This window comes from Mastigoproctus giganteus, chromosome 11 (assembly GCF_048544385.1).
Source record: "Mastigoproctus giganteus isolate SK-2022 chromosome 11, ASM4854438v1, whole genome shotgun sequence".
Classification (NCBI taxonomy): Eukaryota; Metazoa; Arthropoda; class Arachnida; order Uropygi; family Thelyphonidae; genus Mastigoproctus; species Mastigoproctus giganteus.
Genome location: NC_143585.1, coordinates 72364642 through 72379870, shown reverse-complemented (window position 1 = coordinate 72379870; position 15229 = coordinate 72364642). Strand labels below are relative to the sequence as shown.

Below are 15229 nucleotides of genomic sequence, written 5' to 3'. Positions count from 1 at the left end.
GAAGATTCTGAAAATGTATTTGTTTTAGGGGAAATACATTTCACCATAATAACGTAAAAACCAACACAATTCCAGCTATCGGTATGCAATCAGATCGAGTTTACTACCAGTTTATAACAGATTTCACTAGCAGAAACGCAAATGGCTTTTTATTGTTTTATGGTAGTAATCCCTAGAAATGTGAGGTGTTAATAGTGTATCTCTGCCTTTATGGTGTTGTTTATTCAGTTGCTACATGCGCGCAGCTTTGTTTATGCGATCAAACGTGCCTCGTTTTGTAATTGTGTTTTATTCCCTAAAAATGAGTAAAATGCTTAAAAGGTGTGAAAAGGAAGCGTCCTGGTGAAGACACTGCAGATTCAAAGAGAAAAAGAAAAGCAATATCGATAAACAGAAGCGGACTGGATCAAAAATTCTTACCCGGGAAAATTTATAGTGGTCTCATACTATGGTTTATGGCCAAAATCACACTGGCCCACCAGGGTTTCCCCGGTAAGGCTTATGGCCAGTCTGCCTCTGTCGATAGAGAAAAAATATGAAATTGTGAAACGCTTTGAGCAAAATGAAAGACCATGTGATATTGCACGTGCTACAGGCCTAAATGAGGCAACGGCGAAAAGTACATGACAATTGTAAACTTGACAGAAGGTCTCAGCTCAATTGAAAAGGGCTTAAAAATTTTAGAAAACATAGACTACAACGAAGAACGCGTTATAGCTACAAAGCAAGGAATAAAAAAAATTATTTGCTTGCTACGAAGAAATTCTGCGTGAAAAAAAGAAGTCTGTGTCTTCAGACGAATTTGTTAGATTTTATGAAGCCATCGACATCGAAATAACTTTTTTTACGTAAGTCATTTATTTTTTAATACATATTTTGTATTAATATGTATAAAGAACTGCAATTTTATTAATATTTTTATTCTAAACTAGTGTTTTTGTTAGTCCTTGGACCAATTAAACAAAATTTATATGTATTTATATGCAAAGTTGTACCCCAACTTACGCGAATTCGACTTAAGCGATTTTCGTCGGACCCACCTATCACGTAACTTCGGGGTATTACTGTATATAAATATACGGGGCGTCTCAAAATGATTGGTACAAACGTTTAGGAGAGGTAGGTAACATCTAAAGGAATGTGAATCGCATAGGAACCCATAACTGGAAACGTCATGGGGAAAGTAGTAGCAGAGGCACAACAAGCAGAAATGACAAGACAGTAATTAGGGGCAAACATTTGACAAAATATTAACAATGGAGTACGAGATGGATGCATTTCATGATGTTACAACAGATGCTCGAAGGTTCCAGCATGAGACGCGATGCATGCGTGACACCGACGCAGCATGGATTGGCGGACACGGTCGAACACACCTGGAGTTTCTTTGATAGAGCAGCAGTGCAGACAAGTCTCACTACAAGATCCATTTCCATCTCCACAGGCGATTCATACACGATAGATTTGAGGGCCCCCACAGAAAGAAATCAAGGCTCGATAAATCAGGTGAGCGTGGGGGCCAGGCAACGGGTCCACCACGGTGAATCCATCGATGCCCAAAACACCTGTTCAAATGGTCACGAACATAAGTTCCATAATGGGCAGGTGCACTGTCATGTTAAAACCAAATGTTGCGTCCCACATTTGCTGGAACATTGTCAAGTAACCCTGGTAGAACTTGTTCAAGAACGATCTGATATTTAGCGGAGTTCATGCGGGATGGTAACAGGTATGGGCCGACTAAGCAGTCACTGACCATACCTGCCCACACATTTATTGCAAAGCGATGTTGTGCCGCATGGGCCCTCTGCTAATCCATACACTAGGTGCATGTCTGCCAGCTCACAGTTCATATATCGATGCATGCTCTTCGTGCAGTGACTACTGCTTGAATGAGTAAACCAGAAATTTTCCCTCTCGTGAACTGATGAACAGCGCCTTGTACCGACTTACGGTGACGTTTCCAGTTATGGGTTCCTATGCGATTCACATTCTTTTAAATGTTACCTACCTTCCCTAAACGTTTGTACCAATATTTCTGAGACAGCCTGTATATATACATACACACACACACACAGGTAGTTCTCGACTTTATGAGTTAATTTGTTCCTAGCGCGCTCGTAAAGCGGGAATTTATTTCCCATAGACCATAAGGTTAAAAATAGGGGTTACATTCTCAACAATGAAATTAGTTAGCTAATTAGTTTATGTTTAAACAATGATTGATTTATCGAAAGAAATGAAAATGTAGCCTGTAAATTCAAGCAAATTATAATAATAAAGAAATTATTTACGACTTACAACTGTTAAAGAATGTTTATTCTTCATCATCATCAATTAAATGCACACTCATTATTGGCTCAGCACTCGCCGGTTTGTTGCACAAGGAGTTGTCTTCAGAAATGTTTCAAGAGGTGATTGTTTCCAAGATAATCTTCTCTTTTAATGATAAATTTCACGATTGGATATGCATAAGCATTTTTTAATGGCACACAAAAATTGCAACTAACACGATTCGCGTGGAGTAACAAGTTTACGAAGCTTAAAAAAAAAAACAAACGAAGAGAAGATTCTGAAAATTTATTTATGTTTTTTATACAATTGAAGATTTCAGTAATGGGGAAATACATTACACCATAATAACGTAAAACCACACAATTCCAGCTATCGGTATTTTCGTAAATGCAAGAAGATAGAGTTTACTACCCGTTTATAATTGCTTGCAGTAAAAGAAAAGCCAAATAAACCGGAAAGTGCAAATTGTTTTTATTGTTCTATGGTAGTGACCTCCAGAAATGTGCTTTAGAAAAATATCACAAAGGCATTTAAAATTGATTCTTATAACAGAACATATGATGATGATAGTGTAGTGCATTTTAATGATTTGAATTGGTAACTAACACGCTCACGACCTTTTATATGGCCTTAAGGTCACACTCACAACCTTAAAAATGACATTTTAGAGAGAGATAAATAGCTTAGTTATACAGCCAAAATTTCAACTTCCAAGATCTTGAAACGAATTACTAAAAAAAAAACAATGTTATTGGGTTCACATGACGATATTTTAACGATACGATGGTGTCTCTGGAACTGATTAATATCATAAAGCGGGGTAAACTGTATTGTGTAGCTACACATGTGGTTTGGAATGCAGTATTTATGAATGTTTAACATTCATTTTTTTTGCAATTAATGTTCATATTTTCGATTTTGTTGATACTTGGGGGAAAAAACTCAAACTCAGGAACACGTAAAGTGAAAACTCGTAAAGCGAGAACTGCCTGTATATATTCATGTCAGAAACAGAGGCCCTACTTCTTACTGTCATTCCTGTGATTTCAATGACTAACCCTTGACAAAGACGTTAAGATCAATTTTTAGCAAAATACTTTTTATTTTCTAATATTTTCAGTAGTTCCAATTCCCGTTTTGTAGCTCATTTTCGATTCTGATCCTCTCAATTAACTTATATATCCATTATGGTCGTTGGGTGCCTTTTGCCAAAACATGCAACGTCCCTAGTCCATAAACCATATTACAATACTTTTAATATACCTTTTCAATTTCTTATAAAACCAATATATATATATATATATATATACACACATATATATATATACATGCAACACTTTGGCCTTTATAAAATAAAAACTACTCAGAGAATAATTATACACATTAAAAATAAACTGATTTTATTATTAAATATATGAAACTTACATGTACTGGTAAGTTGAAATAATTACTCTTAAATTCGTCAGCTTTCTCACCAAACTCTTGAAGAGTATACTCTTTCTGAGCCTGCTCAAACCCAAATGCTTCTTGTGGTTTGTAAACTTCCTAGATACATAGGTACAATACAAGAAAAAAAAAAAGTTAAACTATATTTTAAAATTTTAAAAATAAAAACATTAAAAATTTCAATTAAAAAACAGCAGGAACTACAAAACTTAGCTTCAATTCTCAAGATGATTTTGAAATTAAAACAGCTAATGTTTTAGTGTTAAACTGTGTTTAAATAAAATGCGAAATTCACTTTTTTAATGTTTTTCAGATCTTATAAAATAACAGAACTTCATTCATTTGTAATACACCCAATTCTCCTGTAACATTTTATTTGGTTTTTAGGAGCATTAGCAACTAAGGCCATATTGCTCCGGTATATGCGGTGGTAATTTCCTGACCTTTCCGCATTCCCCATATTTGGTGGTGACTGGCTCGAACCCAGGTCTAATCAGGAAGTGTGTGCTACGCACTGCTGCTCCTTCTCACCTGGCTACAGAGGCGCCTCTGTAAACTAGTAACACTGGAAATGAGGCATTGGGGGGGGGGGGAGGATATCTGACTAAGGAGCCTGGAATAAAATGTCTCTGAGGTTGACAATCTGTCAAAGTTTAAAGGGCAATTGGGTAATTACCTAACTCCTGGTGTGAGAAGAGTAATAAAAGAGATAAGTATTGTTTGGCAGATGCAGCAAAAGCTAAGCTTCTGGGCAGCTTATAATAATACACTGGTGTGCAAAATTTAAGAACCAGTCAGGTTTTCACCTGTAGCTTCTCATAGGAGTGGCCTGGATATGGGAAAAGCATACCAAAGGAACCTTGTGAGGAATGATGAAGGATACAATACCAACACAACAATGGAAACAAAACGGTACAGAGGAACTTTATTCAAAAATGGAAACATAACACTGGCTGCCATGATAGATGCATGACTGCCAAAAAAGGAACAAAGCAAAGAGGTGGTCCTCAGCAGAGATATTGCCACCCCTAATGTCGATGCAGGCATTCTTGCAGTAACATCGTCCATTCCTCTGTCAGCGCCATCTTCAGCTGGTGAATATTTTCTGGTGGGTGTGGACGTGCCACTAGGTGTTTCCCCAGAGTGTCCCATATGTGTTCGATGGGATTTAGATCGGTGGAATGGGCAGGCTAATCCATACGAACAATGTCCTCACTTTCCGAAAGCATATAACAGCTGCAGTGCGATGGGGTGTGGCGTTATCATCCATAAACACGAACTCGGGGCCAATGGCACCTAAGAAGAAGGATTACCTCAGTACAACAGCGTGCACCGGTTACAGTACCGCCTTCCAGTATCTGGAGTTGTGTGTACGTCCATCAAAGATAACACCTCCCCAGACGAGAAAACCTGAAACAGCTATATCGATCCCTTTCAGTGATGTTTGCGGGGTGATACCGTGTGCCAACTTCTCGCAAGATTAGCTGACATCCAGAATCACTGCGGAGACTGAATTTACTCTCATCAGTAAAGAGTACCTGAAGTTTTGCACACCAGTGTGCTAACACTTGATGAGAAGAACTATTTCACACATAAAGACATCCCCTAGACAATATCACATGTCTTGTACCTGATAGATCTGCAAACATCAAACAAGCAGTGCATTTCATAAGGCATCTGCCTTACCCCTTCCCCAAGTTCTGCTCTGAGCCACAGCACTTCCACTACCTTGATTGCTTTGCTGCTCTATAATTAAAAAATATTACACCAAACATATCTTAGTGCAGTAATAACGTTTCATCTGCTATGCTGTGAAGTTTATGTTACTGAACACACACACACACACCCCGAGCCAAAACATTATGACCACCTACTGAATATTATGTTGATCCTCCACGTGCAGCCAAAGCAGCTTGTACCCAGCGGCGAGGAATGGACACTACAAGATTTCTAAATGTGTCTTGTGGTATCTGGTACCAACACGTAACCAGCAGATCCTTTAACTCCTTTAAGGTCCGTGGTTGAGACACTGCAGATCGAAATTGCTCTTCCAACACAAACCACAGAGGCTGAATGGGATTATGTCTAGGGAATTTGGAGGCAAGGAAGGGCAATACCTTGGAAGTCTTTCTCATGTTATGCGAACCAGTCTCGAACAATCCAGGCGGCGTGGCATGGCACATTATCCTGCTGAAAGAGGCACCGCCAGAGGGGAAGACCGTTGCCATGAAAGGGTGTACCTGGTTAGCAATGATATTTAGGAAGGTGGTAGACGTCAGAGTGCCTGGCACATGGGTGACTGAACACAGAGTATCCCAGCAGAACATTGCCCAAAACATGACACAGCCGGCACCAGCTTGTTTTCATCCCATGGTGCATCCAGGTGGCATCACTTCCCCAGTAAATGATGCATGCGTACGTGCCATCCACATGGTACAACAGGAAATGTGATTCATTGGACGAAACGACCTCCCAATCATGCAAGGTCAGTTTCAATGCTCACGTGCCCATTGTAGGCACTGTCACCAGTGAACTGTGGTTAGCATGGACACTCTGAGCAGCCTGCAGCTACGCAGCCCCATTTTCAGCAGGGTTCGATGTACTGTGTGTTGTGATGTTACTCTTGTCACCAGCATTCCAGTTACCAGCAAGTTGTGCCACAATCGCCCTTCTGTTGCCACGTACCATCTGGAAGAGCCTTTGCTTACCTCGAGCATCGATGAGCCGTGGTCATCCAACACCTCGTCAGCAGTTCGTGGGTTCCCCTCCTTGGATCACTTTCAGTAGGTACTAACCATGGCTGACTGTGAGCATCCCACCAGCCGTGTCGTTTTGGATATGCGCTGACCCAGTCGTCTGGCCATTACAATTTGGCCTTTGTCAAACTCGCTTAAGTCCGCTGCCTTTCCTCTCGGAAGAACAAGAGTAAACTGATTAACGGAGCTCAGTATCAGGTGTTTTTTGTATCGTATCCCGACCCGCTCCGCAGTTTATCTGCAGTTGCTACGATTTGCATAACAACTCGCTGGTCATAATGTTCTGGCTCATTGGTGTATATATACAAGTAGTTCCTGACTTTACGAGTTAATTCGTTCCTAGTGCGCACTTGTAGAGCAGGAATTTATTTCCCATAGACATGTTAAAAATAGGGGTTACGTTATCAACAATGAAATTAGTTAGCTAATTAGTTTATGTTTAAACAATGATTGATTTATCCAAAGAAATGAAAATGTAGTCTGTAAAATGAAGCAAATATTACAAATGTTAAAGAAAGTTTATTCTTCGTTTGTTTGTTTGTTTCGGGATTTATTAGGCGCATCGGCAACTATGGCCATAGTGCGCCAGTTTATTCTTCACTGTCATCGTTGACTAAATGCACGCTCACTGATCACTCATTATTGGCTCGGCACTCGCTGTTGGTTTGTTGAACTAGCAGTCATCTTCTTCAGAAATGCTTCAAGAGGCATTTGTTTCCAAGATAATCTTCTCTTTTCTTTATAAATTTCAATAGCATGCATAAGTATTTTTTAATGGAACGCACAATTTCGGCCGAGTAACAACTTTACGAAGCTTAAAAAAAAAAAAAGGAATGAAGAGAAGATTCTGAAAATTTATTATGTTTTTTATATGAGTGACGATTTCAGTAAAGGAGGAACACATTTCACCAACGTAAAAAAAACCACACAATTCCAATGGTATTTTCTCAAATGCAATAACATGGAGTTTACTACCCGTTTATAATTGATTGCCGTAACAGAAAAGCCCAATAAACCAGAAAGTGCAAACTGTTTTTATTGTTTTTTGGTCGTGACTTCCAACAAATGTGCTTTAGAAAAATATCACAAAGCTCGTTCAAAACTGGTTCTTATAACAGAAAATATGATAATGATGAAAGTGTAATGCATTTTAATGATTGAATTGAATTGGTAACAAATATAATTTACACTACAAAAACGACCTTTTAGAGAGTTATATAGAGAAAATTTCAACTTCCGAGGCCTTGGGACGAATAATTAAAGAACAATGTGTTATCAGGTTTATATTACGATATTTTCACAATACAATGGCATCTCTTGAATGGATTAATATCGTAAAGTGGGGTACACTGTATTGTATAGCTGCGTGCATGGTTTGAAATGCGGTATTTATGAATGTTTTAGCATTCACTTTTTGCAATTAATCTCTATATTGTCGATTTTGTTGATACGCGAAGAAGAAAAAAAAAAAAAAAAACCTCTTAAACCCGGGAACTGCCTATATATATATATATATATATATATAGGTGTATAGCAATTATTATTGAAAACAATTCAAGAAGACATTGAAAACAATACCCGAAGATAGATTTATAGAAAGCGCAAGGGATAATGTAAGGTTAGTAGAAAAAAGAACAAAATATATACAAAAAAAAAAAAAAGGAGAATATAACTTAAAATATATACACAAAACTTATCGCTATTTACCAGTAATCTAGGTGACTTTGGGGCCAATACCATTATCTTGGTATTGTCTTTTTGAATTGTCTTCAAAATTAATTGCTATATACAACATATTTTATACACATTATGGTCGTAATGTATCATTGCTGTTGCAGGTGCGTTGGCCCATAAGTATTAGTTACAGTTTGTTACAATTTATTAACTTTCTTTCCATATTACTCATCACACGCGCGCGCGCGCGCACACACACACACACACACACACACACACACACACACACACACACACACACACACACATATATATATATATATATATAGTAGTAATATAAAACTGTTAAGAATAAGCAGAAAAAAGGAAAATTACAAAAGTTATATGCCTAATACACCAAAACACACTGGGCAGCAGCAAAGGAAACAAAAGGATATAAACAATGTGTGGTTTGAAACATAAATATAGTGTCCATGGAAATGAAAAATACACAAAGTGACTGAACTAAGAGAAGTTTAAAGGATAGTAGAAACTGGAAGTAAAGTAGTGGTGAAAAAGTGAAAGAATTTGAAAAACCTAGTACAAAAATGAACTGGGACTAAGGAAGCAAACAATATGCAAAAAAAAAAAAAAAATAAAAAAATAAATAAATAACATTGTATTCAGATATGGGAGGGCAATTTTAGTAAGAGATCGAATTAAGGGAGGGCAAATATGCAAAATCTGAATACAGTAAATGAAAAAAAATTATACATGGCCAGGAATTTCAACAGGGGACTACCCCTGACCATGTATCAGGCACTGCATTTCCAAACTTGTCTACAGTATTAGAAAAATGGGGGGGGGGGGCAAAAATACGGCCTTTGTTGTAATACTAACTGACAAGGCAGTCCCAATGCAGTGTAAAAATTAAGTAAATACTGTAATTTTAAATTTAATACAAATATACAAAAGTGTAATGTTTGTACCGTGCGGAAGGAGTAAAAATGTAATTAAATAACCGTGGTTTAAAAAAAATCATGTAAAATAAAATACAAATAGACTGCAAAGAAACTTGATCGTAAAAGTGTGAACAAGCAAATGGTATAGGGAATGGTAAAATTCTTGGGGTGGGGTGGGTGGGGAAGGGAAGAATAAGATGGTCAAAAGAAGGCAAAAATAGCAATAGAATGCAGGATAGTCGGAGCATTCGATTCAGATTTTGCATATTTGCCATCCCTTGATTCAACCTCTTGCTAAAATTGCCCTCCCATATCTGAAAACAATGTTATTTATTTATTTTTTTTTTTTGCATACTGTTTGCTTCCTTAGTCCCAGTTCATTTTTGTACTAGGTTTTTCGATTCTTTCACTTTTTCACCACTATTTTACTTCCAGTTTCTACTATCCTTTAAACTTCTCTTAGTTCAGGCACTTTGTGTATTTTTCATTTCCATGGACACTATTTATGTTTCAAACCACACATTGTTTATATCCTTTTGTTTCCTTTGCTGCTGCCCAGTGTGTTTTGGTGTATTAGACATATAACTTTTGTAATTTTCCTTTTTTCTGCTTATTGTGCTTCTTAACAGTTTTATATTACTACTATATATATATATATATATATATATATATGTATGTATGTGTGCACGTGTGTGTGATGAGTAATATGGAAAGAAAGTTAATAAATTGTAACAAACTGTAACTAATACTTATGGGCCAACGCACCTGTAACAGCAATGATGCATTACGACCATAATGTGTATAAAATATGTTGTATATAACAATTAATATTGAAGACAATTCAAAAAGACAATACCAAGATAATGGTATTGGCCCCAAAGTCACCTAGATTACTGGTAAATAGCGATAAGTTTTGTGTATATATTTTAAGTTATATTCTCCTTTTTTTTTTTTTGTATATATTTTGTTCTTTTTTCTACTAACCTTACATTATCCCTTGCGCTTTCTATAAATCTATCTTGGGGTATTGTTTTCAATGTCTTCTTGAATTGTTTTCAATAATAATTGCTACACACACACACACACATATATATATATATATATATATATATATATAGGCAGTTCCCGCTTTGAGTTCCCGGGTTTAAGAGGTTTTTTTTTTTCTTCTTCTTCACGTATCAACAAAATTGACAATATAGAGATTAATGGCAAAAAGTGAATGCTAAACATTCATAAATACCACATTTCAAACCATGCACGCAGCTATACAATACAGTGTACCCCACTTTACGATATTAATCCATTCAAGAGATGCCATTGTATTGTGAAAATATCGTAATATAAACCTGATAACACGTTGTTCTTTAATTATTTGTGTATTTTTTGTGTAATTTGTGTATTTTTCGTTTCCATTTTCACAGACAGTATATTTATGTTTCAAACTACACATTATATATATATATATAAATGGGTTTTCAATGTAACTCTTTAAAAAAAGTTTAAAGAGCTACATAAAAAAAACAGGTAAACAATAGATGAAATGGTTTCGGTGAAAGCAAGATTAATAAATTAGGTATGACAGATGCACCTAAAAGCTCAAAGTAGCATTCAAGGATGCAAGAGTATATGTAATTTGTATTAATATTAAATTTAATTTAATATTAAATTAAATTAAATTAAATTAAGTAAGTATAAATGGATGTAAGAAGAGTAGTAGATTAGTGAAAGGTGAAAGAATGTTAATATCCTAGAGGCTATGATGAATTAAGTAAATTGTGGGCTGAATTGCCAAGCCAATATAAAGTTGGGGAACTGAAAAGTAAAATTAGTACAAAATATTAATAAAATGCAAATAAAAATGAAACTAAAGATAAAATGAAAATGGCATAGCTGTCATCAGATATGGGGGGGAAACAATTTTAGTAAAAGGTCTAATATAGGTAATGCAAAAAATGCTTGATCTGATGTCAGCAGAAATAAATATTGATACATGAAAAAATATATATATATATATATATATATATATATATATATATCAAGCTTACAGTATATGTATTTCATATCTACTACCAAGTTTACAATATATGTATTTCGTATCTCCTATGAAGTTTAAGTTATATGTGTTACGTTAACACAGTTACATTCATAAATTCTGATTAATTATAATAATAATAAATTTATCTATTGCTGACCTACATGATTCAAACTCTTGAGCGACCTATTTGCAATACTATAACTATTTGCAATACTATAACTATGCCAAATGACTGATACTAAAAGCTCTACAAATATTAAAATAACCCACTCCCATTTCACCCCTCCGTCAGTTCATTCGAAATACCTGTCCAGCTGAGCCTTAAATTTATTTAGGCTATCAACTTCCACAACAAGGGATGGAAGTCTGTTCCACCGACCAACTATCCGTTGGCTAAAGGCAAATTTCCGCACATCTATCCTACTTCTGTCTTTCCTCAATTTGAATTTATGCCCTCTCAGGTGATTATTCTGAGCAAGAGGAAGAATCCCATCGGCATTGACCATGCTCAAACCATTCAAGGCTTTATACACCTCTATCACATCACCTCGCCGGTGCCTAGTCTCCAGACATTGTAATTTGCAAAACTTAAGTCTTTCTCCATAAGAGCAACCCTTATTGAAGCAACTCATTGCCGGCATAAGTCGACTGGGTTTTTAAGCAATTACAAGGACCAAGTTAAGAACAAATACATCAAATTAATCGGGAAATTACAAATAAATACTATACTACTAATTTTAAATCAAAAGTTACAGGAAAAACAATAATTTCAAATCAATATAAAAAGTTCCACTTAGCGGCTCACAAAAAAACATCTAGTCAGTAGATGTCAATTGATGGGGTCACTATATCAATACTAAACAATGGCAAACAAAGGTATAACACACATCAATTGATGGTATAACGTGCCACTGTATACACAGCAAAAATGACTCCTTGATATAAAGTGTATTTAATATGCCTGAACCAATCAGAGGTTAGCAGGGTTGTTAATGATAGAAATTACAGTATGCTACTGCAACAGGATTTAGAAAACAGGCAGATGGGCTGAGAAGTGGCAACTGAAGTTTAACATTGACAAATGCAAAGTACTGCATATGGGTAGAAGTAACCCCAGAGAAACGTACCTACTGTGTGGTACTACACTCAGGGCATTAGAGAATGAAAAAGACCTGGGGGTAATTGTGCAGTAAGATATGAAGTTTTATGATCAGTGCAGACAGCTGCCAGAGCAGGTCAGAGTCATGCTACAGGAATTTTACTAGTAGGGAAAAGGTGATTATCCCTTTGTATAGGCAATGGACAGGCCATACCTTGAGTACTGCATACAGGTTTGGAGGCCTCATTTTAGCAAGGATGCAGAGTTGCTGGAACGAGTACAGAGAAGGGAATGAAGGGTGTTCTTAACAAGAAAGGCTTCAGTTCTGCAAATTACAAATGCTAATGATAATATTATTTTATTTTCAATTTAACTTTTTAGGCATTTTGCCAAATTGGGCTCCTAGTATTTTATAATATTTATTAAAATTATTTTTGCTTCAGTTTCTATGCAGTTCTTTTCTCATTAACATATACTAACTGTTTAATGCTAGCTTTCAAATCTCTAGTTATACATTTCAGTGACGCTTAACTCTGCAGATTCGTTAAAGAAAGTACCTACTTAGCAAATTATTGCTATTTTTAACCCAACTAGTTTTATTTTTATTTTATTTTATTTTTTTTATTTTCAATTTCCCAACTCTTGTAGGTATGGGTGTATACAAGGTGTGATCAAACGGTTCAGAGAGGCATTTTGCATTTTTAAATTGCAGTATTGTAGGCAAGTTGCAATTTATTGTAACACGTTCAGTGACTCATCTAGAAATAATAATGCATGAATCATTCATTTATCCTGCAACCAGTTTAAATTTGCATGTACTCACAAATCATGATCTATGTCAACAATCTGCCGACTGCAACTCTGTTTCTTCTATCATTACATGGCAGAAATTGTGGGTGGCTATGAATGCTAAAATAAAATAGAGTCCTTTGTTTTAGCATTCACAGTTTTCTTCAATGTTCAGAAAAGCAAGGCCATCAAATGTGAAGGTCACATTTATTGCACTTTTTTTTTTGACTCCCAAGCATTGTCCATAAAGAATTTGTTTCTTGGTCAAACTGTGAACCAGGAATCCTACAAAGCAGTACTATAGTGACTGTGTGATGCTGTTAATAGAAAACCTCAGACTGAATTGGCACTTATATCATAACACAAATGCCCGCTTAACACTTCCGATTCAGCAATGTCTTGTGAAGTACATCACCACTGTTATGATCCCCTACCCACCATACTTTCTGGATTTAGCTCCCTGTTCCCCCCCCCAAGCTTAAAGCCCCTTAGAAGGTCACAGATTTGCAATGACTTTAGGAAATTATTCAGGACATTACACAGGAACTAACAATTCCAAAAGATACCAACAAGGGATGCATCCTGAAGTTGCAGAAGCAATGGAATTGGTGTACATTGTCTATGAAATTCCAAGATCGATCTGAATAGCTGGTAAGCTTCATCCTTTACCATATATTAGTCAAGTCCCTGAACTTTTGTTCACACTTCGTATATAAATAGGGATGGAATTTATAATTGAATATAAACAATACCACTGGACTGCACAGGTTTTGGATTTCCAAAACTTGTGAGTGTTTCTGAAGGTAATTTTAGTGCTAATTCTAAAAATCAAAAACCATTTTTACTTATCATGTACAGATTTTATTTAAAGTAAGAACTGTTGTCTTAATACATATTCCATGTATAAGCAATATGCATCTACTTCCGTTGTGACAGACAGGCATAGATGTACCCAAACATGTTTAGATGTGCTGAGACCTACAATTCAGGTAGCTATATAAACCTACGATGTATTTATTCTACATTCAGTTGTTTTCTGAGGCAGTCCTAATGAGTATTTGCTTCAAACATGATTTTCATATTATGTGTCTTTGACAATGAAAACTCATGGTTGTGTGAACAATCCAAATATATTTTGTTATATTTGCAGTAAAAATGATGTGGCAAAACAAAGGCAGGATATATTTGTTAAAAATGCATATGCCACATTTTTTGGAATAAAATTAGGTAACTAAAATAAAAGTTGGCTCCTTAAACTCTATCAATGTGTAGAGGGCTTTCAGTTGTGGAAGTGTGGCAAAAAGAGAAACCCATAATATTTTCCATTCCTAAAGAGTGGAGAGAAAGTCAGGATCATATTAATGACCACTACATTTGTTCTGTATATTTAGCAGATTATAATACAAAGAACAAACAGAGCTTTGTGTACTCCAACAACACTATTTTGGTTGTAAGGCAAATATCCCATGGTAATTTAGTTTATTGCTCCACGATCTTTACCAGTTGTCTTTGAATGCATGCCATCAGATCGTGACATTTCTGATCAAGCAGATAAGATTCTTGGGACCGCAGCTATTTTCCCCAAAGTGAACTCAACTATCTCATGAGAGATTTAAATCTACCCAAAGGGTCTGCAGGGTCTTTAGGGTCAAGACTGAAATTAAAGAATCTGCTGGTCCCACGAATTTTTTTTTTTTTTCTTTTTTTTTTTTTTTTATTTGCTACGGTACAGATTGCAGAATATAACTGGTCTCCTATTTTTACAAAGAAGGCACGATGATATATTGCAACAACATTCCTGCAGTTGTGAATTGTTTTTAAATTTTCTAGCAACTAACTTAACAGAGTGGAGACTATTTACTGACTCACCAAAGCAAAGCTTCAGAGGAGTTTTTCATAATGGGAAGAAGTATGCATCCATTCCTGTAACCTATTCACTTAAAATAAAACTAGGAAATGCAACTTAAAAGAAAATTATGAAAACATTAGGCTTCTTTTGGAGAAAATTCAGTACAAGGATCATGGTTGGCTATTGTAAGGAAATTTAAGTTATTGGTCACTTCTCAACCAACAACTTGGTTATATAAAAATGCCCTGCTTTCTGTGCAAGTGGAATATAGTTGAGCAAGTTGCAAAAATTGGGAAGGAAAAGTGTGGCCACCAGGTTCAAAAAAACATTAAAACAAAGTACTGT

The 15229-nt window shown here is 35.9% G+C and overlaps 1 protein-coding gene across 5 annotated transcripts in view; it reads right to left on the bottom strand.

Moving 5' to 3' along the window:
* Kdm5 (Lysine demethylase 5) overlaps positions 1-15229 on the bottom strand; it is a 589167-nt gene that overhangs the window by 395128 nt on the left and 178810 nt on the right. For all 5 annotated transcript variants that reach the window (XM_090384917.1, XM_090384920.1, XM_090384918.1 and 2 more), the window contains one exon: positions 3721-3840. In XM_090384917.1, coding sequence (XP_090241043.1) covers positions 3721-3840 — 120 coding nt within the window. The remainder of the gene's footprint in view (positions 1-3720; positions 3841-15229) is intronic.